We start from the raw sequence: 14,411 nt of genomic DNA, 5'->3' as shown, positions 1-14,411 counted from the left end.
AAGGACTTTAGGCGGCGCTATAACTACCGAGCGAGATATTACTACTAGTACTTTATAAATACTACTTATAAAAGAGTACTTTAAAAGTATCTCTTAATAGTACTTACGAAGGACCTTTTATATCGTTATAGTCGGCGCTAAGGCTACGACTACTACGAAGCGAGATATTACTACTAGTACTTTATAAATACTACTTATAAAAAGATACTTTAGAAGTACTTATAGATATAGATAAGACGGAGTTAAAGAAACGTATTAAACGGAAATACTAGATCGTATAGTAAGTACTTACGAAGTACTTCGTAAAGGAAAGTACTTACTCTCTAAGATAACGAACTAAATATTAGCTAAGGTTATATCTCTCCTTAGAACGAATACTAAGTACTTTATTAGTATTTATAATAACGAAAGTACTAACGAAGTACTTACTCGTACTAAGGATAGGTCGCTTCTCCGGGATAAGGAGTATAGATAGCTTCCGAACTATTCTCTAAAGTATTTTATTAGTACTTCTATTAGCGTAAATACTAATAAAGTACTTACTATCTAGTAGTTCCTAGCTATCGCCCTCCGTACGGCCGTAGTTATAACTATCGCGCTTATAAACTATCTAAGAACTTTATTAGTACTTATAAAGTCTTATATTAGAAATACCTAAAAAGTACTTACTATAAGTTAAATATTATAACTAAGAAGAGATAATATTAGAATAATACTAAAAAAGTACTAAATTATTAGTAATATCTTTAAAAGTACTTAACTTATTATATAGATAAGATTTAAAGGACTTAGACGTAGCGCTCTTAGGCGCGTAGCGCTTTAAAAGTTCGACCTTAATTATATTAATAAATAGGCGTTTTCGAAGCCGAAAAAAGTCGCTATATATATATTTAAGGGTATCGAGTACGTAAAGATAAAGAAAAGACTTAAAAAGCTATTCTTTATGATAGTAGGGGCGACTTACTTTAGTTAGTTAATAATAAAAAGGTTAAGGATATACGGCGACGCTATTTTCAAAATAATTCGACGAAACTAGCTAGTCCTAATTAGGAAATCCTTTTTAATACTATATAAGTACTTCTATTTATTTTTCTATAAAATTACTTATCTATATATCTTCCTTTCTTTATAAAATAAATACTTCAGAAGTACTATTTTCCGTAATCTATATTGTATTTATAATAAAGGTTACGTTTTACCTAATCTCCCGTAACTAAGCTAAACCCTTTAGTGATTAAAACTAGGCCTAAAATGGGTTTTTAGCCACCGCCGAGAGACCGGGCTGAAAATAAAGTAGGTCAGGTCAGCTGTATTCCCGTCCGTCTACTTGTTCCAAACCTATTTGGGTAGTGGTACGACTGGCTTTCCACCAAGTCTATTTGCATTTGGTTCCAGGTAAGTCAATTGGTAGAGCGTGGACATTCTACAGTCTTCTTCCCTTTGAAGCCCTATCGACACGACTCCAGAGGAAATGTGCCACAGTGCGTCTGGACTTGGGATTCCGCCTACCCATCCACGCATCACTTTCATGCCCATACCGCCAGTTCGTGAGACACTGCGTCAGTCGTTCACGTAGGACCATGTTCCTCGCCTAGCAGCGCGCTTTATGACCCGGTTACCTGGCTCACAGGCGCTGGTATCGTCGGGTCTCTGCCGAGATCGGCAAGGTTCTCCATGCTGGACAGACCTACCTGCAACACCTGGTAGAGTGGCCCACTCACAACGACGGCGGCTTCGAGACAGTGAACAACCGCTCTCTAAACTTCTGGACGGCTGCCTCTTCCAGCGCACGAACTCATCCAACTTCTGCTTCACAGATTGTCATCAAACTCACCATTCTCGTGGGACTCACCAAAATCAAGGAAGAGCTAACTCTGACGGAATGCATTATACCTAGTAGGAAGGTCGAAAATCTGCAAGTTTCCCCCATGCTTTCTCCCATCATGTTACTTACCCACTTCATCTATTGATCCTTGTCAGCCGCAGCTTTCCGCCTTGCCATTAAATCGCCAATATCTTTCAACACTGCTCCTCTCTTTCCACCTTGGTAGTTGACTTTTCGCATCCATTCCTCTACTGTCTTGATTCTACCAGGGTAAATCTCGTCCAACAACTTCATATCCCGGGTCGCTCCCAGGCCGCCACCCCAAAACTTCCACCACGCAGTGAAGTTCTGCCGCCAAGTCATTGTGGATGGTGATCCATCGGCATTCGCCCAGTTGGCAGGGGCATTGGGGTACGGTTCCTTCTTAGGGAGGTACTCCTCGAAGGAAATCCTGCGGTGGATTCCCTTGCGGCCAGTCACACGCGTAAAGGCTGATGTGATGTCCGAGAAAGAGACCTGATCGGTGGCCATTTCGAGGTTGATTCCCGTGGAACGTTCTGGGTGGTCAAAGATCCACTTCACGAACACGCCGACATCGTCGAGAGCCATGAGGGGGATCTTGCCGTCCTCTGTTGTGTGTCATAAGGTGATATCAGCACTTTACGTTGTCCACAGTAGAAAAGGACGGTGGGAGTGAGTTAAGGCTGCTTTACGCACCGGACGGATTTTCCCATACGAGGGTGCCGTCTTCGAGTTCTTCCGCTGGCATCAACATTCCATCCAGCAACATGTCCTTCGCAGTGCGAGGTCAGCATCCAGACTTATGGTGAGTGGGATAAGCCTCACCATGTAAGGGCCAACAGTGAAAAGAGTCGAGGCCATGGCTTTCTGGCCCTGCGCAAGGATGAAGTCTATCCGCGCTCAGTCAATGAGCGTTGAGAGTCTTGCCCAACCCACGGGTATTCCGTCGCTCCTGTTATGGTGCCAATTGCCTCTCACGAGATCTGGCCGAAAGCACCATCCTCAGGAAGATGCTTTGCCTCAAGGACCAAGGGAAATTTCTCAGGACTTACCACCAACTCGTCCCTTTGCATCATTATGCCCCCAATGAAACTCTTCCCTCCACCCGGCAATCCTCAAGGCGTAATCACAATTCGCCCAGACATAATGCTTCACTCCCTCGCCTCTGGCAATCTCATAGCAGCGGAATGCGAAATACAATTCCTTCATCTCCCCCAGGACGAAGCCATCGAGGTTCACCCATGCGCCGTACACGCCCTTGAAGGCACGGTGCAGGTCCGCTTCGGACTCCTGCGTACCTTGGATCAAGGTGACGTTGGGCAGGGCCGCTAGGGATTTGGCGCGGGTGGATGAAGGGTCTCGCGTTAGAACCCGGGCTGAGTATTCTTGGGAAGCGGAGAGGGCTAGGGAGAAAGGAAAGAGTGAGTGAGACTGTTCGTTGAAGTTGCTAATGTCAAAGCAAAGACGTCGAGACGATGCAGCTGGGGCTTCGTGTGGCTCGACCGCCCGACTTACTTTTCACGACAGGCATGCCTTGGGCGCCCGTGCCGCCAATGACAAGTATTTCTCTGCGCTGCGACAATGCCATGTCGACGTCTTTTTGGCGTTGCCTTGTCTTGTTGGCAAACCGGGTCAGTCTCACTTTCTTCAAGCCGCGCTGTACCTCGCTGGGTATGACACCAATGAACACAATGGACGAGTTTCTGACTTTGAAAATCCGTGATGAAGCCACCACCTGTCGGTGCTCCTGCAGGGAGGGTGATTATAGGTCTTATATGTTTGTAAGTATTCACCCACAGACCGTCTTGCTTACTTTTCCTGCCCCGTCTTGTTTTGTTTCAAGACCCCGAGACCCTAAATCCTCGATTTGATGGAGAACCCTCGATCCAAATGTAGAATCCACGGAGAGACCTGGTAATCACAACGTACTCGGTACAGAGACTGTTAGTCCGTTGTTGGCCTTATCACACTTTCTTCATGGACACGCGCGCCCTGTCCACCTCGGCATGAATGTCTTTCGAGGTGAACTGTACGCAATGTCACCAATCATACACTCCTTCTCGGCTTTGCAGTCCTCAAGAGTGGTGAGGAAAAAGGAACGAATCACTAATCAAGTCCGATGTGCCTGGGGAGGCCTAGTCCCAAACGTATCGAGCAGCGATTTCCAACCCTTCGTATTACTTATTATGCCGGCGGCCAAGTTGGGACAGGATCCGGTGCACGTTATTAATACTCTTTGGCAGTTGCACCGTTGTTGCTCAGTGCTATGGTATGTGTGGGATTCGGGATCATTCCGACTCCGGTTTGTCTGTTGTTGGATTTCTGGATTTTTGGATTCTTGGATTCTTGATTAGACGACACCTCCGACTACCAACCACCAAAACAATCACAGTGACGTTTGGGGTTTGTTTGTCCCATTTAATTACCCTCCGCACGGTATAGTTGCGATTACTACGTCTTATCAAAGAGAGAACCAAAAAAAGAGCAAAAGTAAGAGCTTATACCGATTAGCACCGACATTGCTGTGTTTTCGATCGGGGCTCGAGGACGGAGAGTCTTGAGTCTTGAACCTTGACCTTGGCTGCTCGGTCACTTACGTATGGCCATCATGATTAAGCAGAAAGCTCCTCGAGCTCAGAACACGTCGTTGTCGTGATGCAGATTCACTGCCCTTGTGTGTCTCTCGTAATGCATCTCCATCTCTCTGCACCTGACCACTTGCAGATCGCCACCGGGGTCCCTCGTGCGCCAAACGAGGCTGGTCTCTCAGGATTTGGCCCACCTTGGGGTTGAACAGGTCTGATGATCGAAAGGAATGTACCGAACACCCCATATTGAGTGCGACGATGCCTATCCTATCGCCAGATTTGGGCTTCGTTGGGCGTCTCGTACCTGCAGGTGATGGCGCTGATCTGGCTCCTTCGATTGTTCGGTAGCTTGTGTTCCACATTCACCTCTCCCGTGTCGGGTGTTACGATGTGTGGGCGATAACGATCGCGGTCGGGAGCAGTCGGTGTGTCAAGACGGCGGATGATACGGTCGACCCTTGCAGAAAGGTTATGAGAAAGAACGCCCACGAAACGTAGCCTGTAAAGGACATAACTCTGTAATGGAATTGTTGGCAAGGTAACACTTTTGTATTTAACCTGGACGACGCACTCCCTTTCAGGATATCCCCCTTTTAGGATATGGACGGATTGTTTCTCCCTCTGTCTTCTATATGGAGAAACAGAGGTACTCAAGTGTGATGCGTTCTTTTCCCCACCACGATACCGCATGTTTTCACTCCGTCACTCGTCCCATCATGGCACACCAGCGCAAAAATATCCTCGGCTCAATCGTTTGGGAACTGCGACGGATACCCTGATACGTTGTCCATTCCAGGGTGGTGAGCTTGATCGAGCGAGCAATGCTCGCCGAAAACGTTCGGCATAGGTCTGTGACGGAATCCGTCTCTTGAAGCCGGTCGAACTCGTTGATGCTCAGGGCTGCGTTGACTGCGTTCATCTCCGCCAGGGGAGCTCGCTGCGGCTCGATGGCGACGAGGAACCGGTTGGTCAGGGCCCAAAAGGCCATGAATATGGCATATACTGTAGGGATGGGCCGCGTCGAAGCCACCTCTTCAGTGTGGTGGTTACCGTCAAGGCCAGAATTGCGCCTGCCAATCAGGGTCACTTCCCACTCGTCTCGCCACTTCGAGTATTCCTCAATCAGAGCGCTCAGTTCGTCGGCGATGCGTGTGATCTGTTCGAGGGGGTGGCATTGTTGAAGGACGGCCTCTGTTGATCTCCTGAACAATCCCGGCGCGCGGGTTGTCATCATCCACATGGTAAGGGCTGGCTCTGATCGATCTGGAAGCAGGCTGTCGTAGGTTATTGTGGACCGAAGAGCTCGCTGCCAAGCTGGGCTGCTCAAAAAGCAGTCTTGGTTGAGGAAAGTGGCTTCCACTGCCTGCCGCACAGGATTAGAACGTGGTCTGAACGGCACAATGGGCTTGGTTGGTTTGGGCACCATAATCTGGCATTGCGCCGCAAGGAGGATCTTCTCAAACTCCGACTTGATGTTGTGTGGACCTAGCGAGAACAAGATGTGCTTCCCTCCCTGAGAATGCGAAATCCATGCGTGATGACCGGAATTGTCGAGTAGCTGGGCGCATCAACGGTCAGCCATCATCCCCATCCATACAGAAAAGAGAGAGCTGCTGCAGGTCCCCCCTACCTCGAACAAGGTTAGTAATAGTGTGGTATACCACACGGTCCAATCGATGTTCCTGGACGAGTTGAGCGCGTTCTGCAGAGACTGCAGGGCGCGGCCGTAGCGCCGCTCCAATTGAGTTAAGGTCAACTCCCTGTCCGGGTTTTGGACGCAGCATTGGCGAACCCGTTGGGCAAGGCAGTCGATAGCATAATCCAGGCACTTGCTGTGGCCAATCATTTGAGGGAGAAATTGCAAGATGGTGGTTAAACGACATATTTTCACCCACCGTCGCGGGTCCGCGTTTACGCCCACGCTCGAGGCCTCGAGGAGCAGCTTTTGGGACAGCCCGGGCTGCATTAGTAAGGCTACATACTCGGGGAAATTGGTACTGTTGGACCAGAAAGACAACGGCGGTGCAACAACTGATGGAATCTCGTTCCGTTTAGCGGAGGTTCCTCCATGAGATCCACGTCGACGAGCCGCAAAGCCATGGTCCCCTGGTGTATGTCTGGATTGCTGCAGCTGGATGGACTCTGCATTTTCTCGGAGACTGGCACGCCCTGTGTCTGTACTCTCAGTGACCAGAAAGTCCGGGAGTTGTAAGGTGTTGGTTCTGGATGGTGTTCCCTTGGCCTTCCGAGTTGCTGCTGCCGCTGTGTTGGAGACTTTCCGCACAATCCGACGATCCGCATCACTCAACGTGAGGTTCTTGGGACCCTGGACGATGAATTGCACCATCTGTCTAGACTCCTTTGTCAGCGACACACCAGAGTGGGAGCTTCGGGCTTGTCAAATACCTACAGACTGGTCCTGTGGCGGCGACGTCGGGCTCCCAACGGAGGAGAGCATGAAGGCGCATATGAAAGTGACAAGGGTACGAAGGCCTTGAAATGGTCTAGTCGAACAGGGGTTCAGCTGACTGAAAAGGGTTAGACCACCAGTCTCGACTGAAAGCCTGCAAATAATTGGTTGTCGCACGGGGCCGCTTTAAGCTTGTGTACCTCGTATAGCTGCGGTATTCTTCTGAAGCAGAGCAAAGCCCCTTTGGAAACCCATTGCGGCTTTCCCGACCCGAAACCAAGCAGACGAAGACACCTTCCCCATTGAAAATCCGGGATTGGGATTCTGCAATGTCATCGTTTGGTGTTATTCAGCATCGACGGAAGGGGGGGTTGACGATGACGATACTCATATCGATATCGCGCGGAGGTAGAAATCATCATCATTCAAGGCCTCCAAGAGCCTTCAATTAGCCAGCCTGAGAATTTCCATGTCTATAAGAAGGCGTATGTCGCCCCAGAGGTCGAAATTTCGACAGACATCAACAAGCCAAATAGCTCTCGGTGATTCCCCAGAACCAAAATTGTAGCACATAACTCAGCCAGGCCCTTCTTGACCTAGACAACCATAAGCCACCATGGTGACAACAGCCCAAGACATTATCGACCGCCATGCGTAGGTCAAGTGACGATCGCTTTGCCCTGAACATAGGCTGACTGCCGACAGGGCAACTCTCAAAGAGCACAAGCCGATCCCTACCTTTGCCGAAATGCAAGAACGAAAGCTTGAGATGCCACACATCTTGATCAGTAAGTATATCCTCAGTGCTTCGGCCAGCTGCGAAAAGAAGGGCTGACATGCTGTGAAGTCAGTTGCGCTGATCCACGCTGTATTCCGGAGAACATCTTCAACTTGAAGACTGGAGGTAAACCCATATCCTGTTCCGCGATTGAGGCTGTTGATTGACCCACGTTGCAGAAGTCGTTGTCTGCCGAGTTGCTGGTGGAAATGCCCAGCTCGCCGTCAACTCCCTCCTCTCCATTGACACTCTCCTGAATTTCACCGATGTCATCATTGTCCAGCACACCAGTAGGTTGATCCAAGACGAGACACTGTCCTTGCCGCGCTAACGTTGTGTGATGCAGACTGCGGGGCAACCATGTACAGAGACAACGTGGTCAAAGGGGAATTGAGGAAACGGGCCCCGAATCTTGAGGCAGAGATTAACAATATGGAGTTTTACGAGATCACGGGGTAAGATCAATGTATGCGTACGCTTGTCTCACAGAACTGACATTGTTTTGGCAGTTCTCTCCAAGCAAATGTGAAGAAGAGCATGACGTTCTTGAAAGAATCCCCTTTTGTTCCGGAGTCGCTGAAATCCAACATTCGGGGATTTGTCTTCCACCTTGACAGCGGGGAGCTCGAGGAAGTCACCTTGTAAGGAGAAAGATTAGTTAGGTGTGATCCCAGACCTTCCGAGTCTTGACTCCGAGCCAATAGAACAAATCGTATGATGATCCCAGATTCCTGAATGCATGCTCTGAGCTTGTCCTGTATCTGAGGAAATGATGGTAGGATAACAAGTGAGATGGCAGTCGAGGTCAGGATGTTGCCAAGACATCAGGGGCCAGCGATACTTTTGTTTGGACTGTTTGGACTGTTTGCATGGTTTACGCAGATCCAGTCACTTGCGCCCCTCTGTCATGGTGCTGTTGAATGTTTCTTTGTAAAACCACCTCTCTTCAGTACACCCTTGTTGTTCTGGTCCTTGCTTTTTTCACTTTCATCTCTCTTTTGGAGTTTGGGGATGGTGAAGATGTCTTTGCCTCTTTCATGCCTTCTTTTCCTCTTTTTACCCAACTGATTCTTTCATTGTCTGCCAGAGCCGGACACCATTTTCGGTTGCCTAACGATCGGTTTCTCCATCGACAATCCTGATCGCGCGACCTGGGCCCGACGGACAGCACCGCAGAATCAGCCCACAGCGTCAATCGGCGCACACCATGGCTGACTCCGAACCGAGAAACCCCAAACATGGCATCACCGGTCCGATGTCCATGGCCCTCCCCGAACCCTTAGATAATGAGAAGACTGCCGAATTAGTTGAAGAGTTGAAGAGGGAAAACAACTACGAACCGCAAGACCAGACGCAGAAGCGGATTGAGGTTCTCAAACTGCTGAACAACGCCACCCAGGAGTTTGTCCGTGAGGTCAGTCGAAAGCAGGGACTGCCTCCGTCGCAGATCAACCAGTTCGGCGGAAAGGTCTATCCTTACGGCAGTTATCGCCTCGGCGTCTATGGACCTGGTCAGAGAGTACTCGATGTTGCTGTGCCGACGCTATGCTGACAGAAACTAGGCTCTGATATCGACACTCTCGCCGTAGCCCCGAGGCACGTGAAGCGCGAAGATTTCTTCGATTTCTTTCCTGCAATTTTGAAGCGTACCATAGAGAAGGACAATCAAGCGAAGGAAAAGGACAATAAAGAGAAGAGTGAAGAGAAGAAAAGGGCACCCAGCACCATTTCCTCGCTTGTTCCGGTCCCCGATTCCTTCGTCCCCATCATCAAACTCGTGGTCAATGACATTGAGATCGATCTCATCTTCGCCTCAATTGCAACCCTGCAGACAATTCCTCCCAAACTCAGTCTGAACGACAACAGTCTCTTGATTGGATTGGATCAGGCGTCTATACGTGCAGTTACCGGCCCAGTGAGTCTCAGCAGCCTATCCTCTTCTCCCCGGGCCTGGAGTCAAGCTGACAAGTCTAGCGTGTTACCGATGAGATCCTTAGCCTCGTTCCCGTCGAGAAGACCTTCCGGACAGCGCTGCGGGCGATCAAATTGTGGGCGCAGAGAAGAGCTATATATGCCAATATTGTTGGCTATCCTGGTGGTGTCGCTTGGGCCATGCTCGTTGCGCGTGTCTGTCAATTTTACCCCCATGCGGTCGGTGCTACAATTGTGGGGAAATTCTTCTATATCATGAAAGAGTGGCCTTGGCCTCTGCCGGTGATGTTGAAGGACATTGAGCAGCCGAAGAATCTAGGTCCCAATCACGGATTCAAGGTCTGGAACCCAGTGCTCTATAAAGGAGACGAGAAGAATATCATGCCAATCATCACACCTGCCTTCCCAAGCATGTGCGCGACTTACAACATTTCCAAGTCGGGCAAGACGGTTATCCTGCGGGAGCTGGAGAGGGCCGACAAGATAGCCTCGAAGATCTTTGCCGGCAAAGCTCGGTGGAGCGAGTTATTCCAGAAGCACACCTTTTTCACTGCAGACCACAAATACTACTTGAGCGTGACGGCAAGTGCGTTGAACGGCGATGCAGCCAAGGCGTGGGCGGGTCTTGTCGAAAGCAAAGTTCGGATTTTTGTCATGCAGTTGGAAGGCACAAAAGGTATTGAACTTGCTCGACCATTTACCAAGGGTTTCAAGCGCGTGCACAAGTGCCAGGATGTCGACCAAATCCGAGAAGTACAGAGAGGAAGCATGAAATACAAAGTAGAAGAGACGAAGACCGTCGAGACGACCGATCCTGAACTGGTGACTGCCAATGGGGATGGTGCCGCGGTGCCCTTGTCGGACAATACCAGTCAGGAGATGGACAAGGACGCGCACACTGTCCACACCTACACGTTCTACATCGGGATCGACACGGTGGCTAAAGGAAGCTTGAATCTAGTCCAAGCGTTCCAGGCGTTCAAGCAAGTTTGCGAGGGGTGGACCAACTACAATGCGGAAGTCCATTTCCTCAATCTCGCGTCGTCGAAAAGGTATGCTGCTTTGACCGTTGCTTCTTTGAAAAGTGCTGACAGAATCAGTTGGGAGTTACCTGAAGATCTCTTCGATACGAAAGCCGGCGAAGTCCGACCGACCAAACCGGTCAAGAAGGTGATTAAGAATCCCAAAGCAGAGGCCAAGCCGGTCCGACGTAGCATCAACGAGGTCGAGGTATGTCCACACTATCAAATATTACCGGTCGCGTACTGATCCTTTGTAGGACGTTGAAATGGACGGCGATGCCGTGAAACGACCAAGACTGATGACAGCTACGCCAACGCCAACCCCCACAGCTGCACCCGCGTGATGGTGCAGGGGCTGACGTGCTGTTGATGATTTCTTGAAGAACATCAACAGTCTCTTTCTGAAAATATGACCGTGTGATCGCGCCGGCTCGGTTACTTCATTTGCGCTTCTACATGCCTTGGAGCAGAAGTTGCTATGAAAACCACCACACCAAAAAAAGGTGAAAATGCTGAAAAATGCAAAAAAAGAGAAATGAATCTATCCGCAGCTTTGCTGTGAGATTGTACAAGCTGAGGTAACCACAGACCTGGTGATGAGACTAACACAAGCGCAGCACGAAATAGCATCAGAGCACCCGTGTTCCTTGCAGAGTGGATTTGTCTTGACTGGGCTGACTGAAGAACGAGTTATCTCGACATGGGAATTGATGGTGGAGGTTTCTTGCGTCTCTTTTTCCCAAAAAATTTCATGGATCACCGCAGTGGCATCGCTGGAGTTTGGCGAGGCAGATGAAGATATGACCTTGGTCAGCAGAGATTGGACTTTGGGAGCGAGGGCAAGGCCAACAGACTGAGATCTGCTCATATGTACATATTTTACTGGACGGCATACCCCGTGGTTTGATATTCTAGAGCCGAAGAACGAGGCAAGCAGACAGACAGACAGACAATGAACCCACACAAAAAAATGAAGAAAAGAGATTTGGGGTCTCAGGACCTCGAGCAAGAGTCAAGACATGATGCAGAATTTGTACTCGGTACCTCGTACAGAATAGTGGCTAGCTGGGGTGCAGGTCGTTGCCCAGTCAAGCCAGTGTCGTCACGAGGTGGTGGTTGCCGCAAAAGGCCTCGGGGAGCAATTGCGGATGTATGTCAAAAACTGCATCGCGCTCGTCTCCCGTTACACACTCTTGACACTTGTCTACCGACTTGAACCTGGAAGCGAGGGACGGACGCCAGGCCGCCTGAGGGCCTTACCGCCTTTAGCGACCGTGTGATCGACCTACTGGTGGGCGACTGGTGGGCGACGGGTGGGCGAACTGGTGCTACTGCTCGACTTGATCGAGAGCTGAATCTCCTCTCACCGCTGCCGCCCAATCAAGATCCGCCGCGTCCCTGAATCGGACGCAGTCTGTCGCCCGCCTCGATTCTCGTTGGCTCACTAGCTGCTGGTGCCACGAACCTGCATGCAGAGTCACCGTTCTGGGCCTTCGGATGCCCTCAGCAGCACATCCAGAAGGGTTCCTCGCGCCTTTGCCAACCGGTGCCAATGCTGGAGGCTGAAGATTGACGGTGCACAAGACCAGCAGCTGAAAAAAGAAGGGAGTTGTTCGTGCCCCGTTGGCAGCTAGACCACTACTTAGGTATAAATCAACCCTTTCAGCCCCCAGCACGAAATAGTGCTTTCCCCCATGTAAGACATTAAAGAGGCTTGCGTGGCCAGTTGCGAGGACTGATTACTCGCTTCAGAGCCGCCGACTGACCGAGTATTGACAGTCCAGGCGAATGTCATAGGAAGTGAGAAGTCTCTCCCACTCTTCCCACGCTCACCATCTCCAACACCATGGCACCATCACATCCCAAGAAACGCATAGTCGTGTGCTGCGACGGCACATGGCTCGACAGCGACGGCGACTACCAGACTCCCAGCAATGTCACCCGAATTGCCAGAGCCATTCCCCCTACGGGCGTCGACAAGTCCACCACTCCCCATCAGTCAATCACCCAGGTCGTCTTCTACCAAAACGGCATTGGCACGGGCACCCCATCTTTGTACGACAGAGTCATTGGAGGTGCTACTGGTGAGGGCCTCGCAGAGCACATCCGGGAAGCATACAGCTTCATCTGTCTCAACTACAACCCCGGAGATGAGATTTTCCTGCTAGGTTTCTCGCGAGGAGCTTTCACCGCTCGCTCGATCTCAAGCTTGATCAACGCGGCTGGACTCCTCACCTCGAAAGGTCTGGAGTATTTCGTTCAGGTTTTTGAAGACTGGGAGTTTCAGCAGAAGAAGGACTTCAAGACCAAGTGGCCAAACCTGCCATTTGCGGGCCACAAGCCCCCGGTCACCCATCCACATTACCAGAAGCAGCTCATCGATAATGGCCTGACACGACCACACATCAAGGTCAAGTGTGTCGCTGTCTGGGACACTGTCGGTGGACTGGGCATCCCCATGATCGGACTCTTGCCCCAGCCACCCAGCACAGACTTTGCCTTTGTCGACACACGGGTTGAGTCAAACATCGAGTACGCATTTCAGGCTCTGGCCCTCGACGAACATCGGCGATCTTTCTCTCCCACAGTCTGGGATTGGCCACATGTCGAACACCACGATTTGAAGATCCTCAAGCAATGTTGGTTCCCGGGCGTGCATAGCGACATTGGCGGCAGCTACGACGACACCGCCCTGGCAAACCTGACCCTGGCGTGGATGATTAGCCAGCTGGACCCGATTCTCACAATCAATCACGACTACATCATGGACTACATTACGCCAGTGCAAAAGGACGATCTGACCCTCTCCGGACGACACCAGACATTCACTCACGAAGGCCGCATGGCCACAGTCAGCAATACCAGAGTACACCCGCGGCCTTGGGGGTTAGGCAAAATCCACGACAGCATGAGCATGTTCTTCAGGCTAGGCGGCTCGCGCATTCGCACTCCTGGCGAATACCGCGAGCAAGAGCTCGCTTCCCAGCATGGGGTGCTTTTCTGGATGATGCACAAGATCTTCCATCGGTTCATTAGCCTCTTTGAGGACGACAAGCACGCCCTTCCACGATTGAGAAGGACCAACGAAACAATCCACAGCAGCGTCCGTATCCGCATGGGCAAACACGGCCTGGGCTACAACGACAAGGGCACATACGACTCGCAAGCACTACAAGGCTGGATTATGCACGGAGTGGAGACCAATCCTGACACGCCCATTGCCGTTGATGCCCCTGGGGCTGTTGGTAAGATGAAGAATGTGGTTTGGAAAAAGCAAGTCTACCCAGAAAAGGTCATCGAACCCCCATCCCAAAACGGAGAGAAGAGAGGCAAAGTTGAGATTTTGGAGAACAAGGGCAAAACACATGGTCTCGAGATGGAGGAGGAACCGCTGGGCGCCTTCGAGCGGAAGATTCTGCAAGAGTGGCCCGTGGGAGACATCAAGAACGACTTTGATACCATTATGCCCGGAAGACATCAACAGAATGTGGACCGCGCGCATACTGTACCCTTGGATGCGCATGACCATGTTCGGGGAGCCTCGGGCAGTAGTGCAGGCAGAAACGGAGAGCCACTAACCCTGCAGACTGGAAAGAGGAGGAGCGAGACTGATTAGTCGCCAACAGCTCATGCCTCATTCTATGTTTGAGCAGAAAGCCACGTCGCTTTTTTCCATGAAAGGACAGATGACAGGATTTTAGTGTTGAGTATTTGATGTCCAGAAGATGTGAGACCTATTTCGTGCTCGTGCGAGGGAGCTTTGATCGACTGAGCAGTCAGACTGGTTGGACCACATGCATGTCGATCGTATACATAGCAAGCGCTGGAGAACAGG

The 14,411-nt window shown here is 50.4% G+C and overlaps 5 protein-coding genes across 5 annotated transcripts; 3 read left to right on the top strand and 2 right to left on the bottom strand.

Annotated features, from left to right (window-relative positions):
* Positions 1-1,963: 1,963 nt before the first annotated feature.
* Z520_11616 (uncharacterized protein) lies at positions 1,964-3,434 on the bottom strand (the record flags this gene model as incomplete). Its single annotated transcript, XM_016782104.1, has 5 exons — positions 1,964-2,454; positions 2,543-2,618; positions 2,672-2,736; positions 2,899-3,249; positions 3,362-3,434. The coding sequence occupies 5 exons, from the start codon at positions 3,432-3,434 to the stop codon at positions 1,964-1,966; spliced, it is 1,056 nt and encodes a 351-aa protein (XP_016626887.1).
* Positions 3,435-5,128: 1,694 nt separating this feature from the next.
* Z520_11615 (uncharacterized protein) lies at positions 5,129-6,892 on the bottom strand (the record flags this gene model as incomplete). The annotated part of the gene is made up of 3 exons (XM_016782103.1): positions 5,129-5,992; positions 6,065-6,781; positions 6,845-6,892. The coding sequence occupies 3 exons, from the start codon at positions 6,890-6,892 to the stop codon at positions 5,129-5,131; spliced, it is 1,629 nt and encodes a 542-aa protein (XP_016626886.1).
* A 568-nt stretch (positions 6,893-7,460) lies between these two features.
* Z520_11614 (uncharacterized protein) lies at positions 7,461-8,267 on the top strand (the record flags this gene model as incomplete). Its single annotated transcript, XM_016782102.1, has 6 exons — positions 7,461-7,498; positions 7,550-7,632; positions 7,692-7,748; positions 7,802-7,912; positions 7,969-8,077; positions 8,132-8,267. 6 exons carry the CDS (start codon positions 7,461-7,463, stop codon positions 8,265-8,267), a joined length of 534 nt encoding a protein of 177 aa, XP_016626885.1.
* A 562-nt stretch (positions 8,268-8,829) lies between these two features.
* Positions 8,830-10,920, top strand: Z520_11613 (uncharacterized protein; the record flags this gene model as incomplete). The annotated part of the gene is made up of 6 exons (XM_016782101.1): positions 8,830-9,133; positions 9,185-9,268; positions 9,326-9,537; positions 9,597-10,606; positions 10,655-10,784; positions 10,834-10,920. 6 exons carry the CDS (start codon positions 8,830-8,832, stop codon positions 10,918-10,920), a joined length of 1,827 nt encoding a protein of 608 aa, XP_016626884.1.
* Positions 10,921-12,422: 1,502 nt separating this feature from the next.
* Z520_11612 (uncharacterized protein) lies at positions 12,423-14,192 on the top strand (the record flags this gene model as incomplete). Its single annotated transcript, XM_016782100.1, has 1 exon — positions 12,423-14,192. The coding sequence occupies one exon, from the start codon at positions 12,423-12,425 to the stop codon at positions 14,190-14,192; it is 1,770 nt and encodes a 589-aa protein (XP_016626883.1).
* Between the last annotated feature and the right edge of the window lie 219 nt (positions 14,193-14,411).

The sequence above is a fragment of the Fonsecaea multimorphosa genome (genome assembly GCF_000836435.1).
Source record: "Fonsecaea multimorphosa CBS 102226 unplaced genomic scaffold supercont1.40, whole genome shotgun sequence".
Taxonomy (NCBI): domain Eukaryota; kingdom Fungi; phylum Ascomycota; class Eurotiomycetes; order Chaetothyriales; family Herpotrichiellaceae; genus Fonsecaea; species Fonsecaea multimorphosa.
Note: the sequence above shows the minus strand (reverse complement) of the source record. Positions and strands in the feature narration are given on the sequence as shown.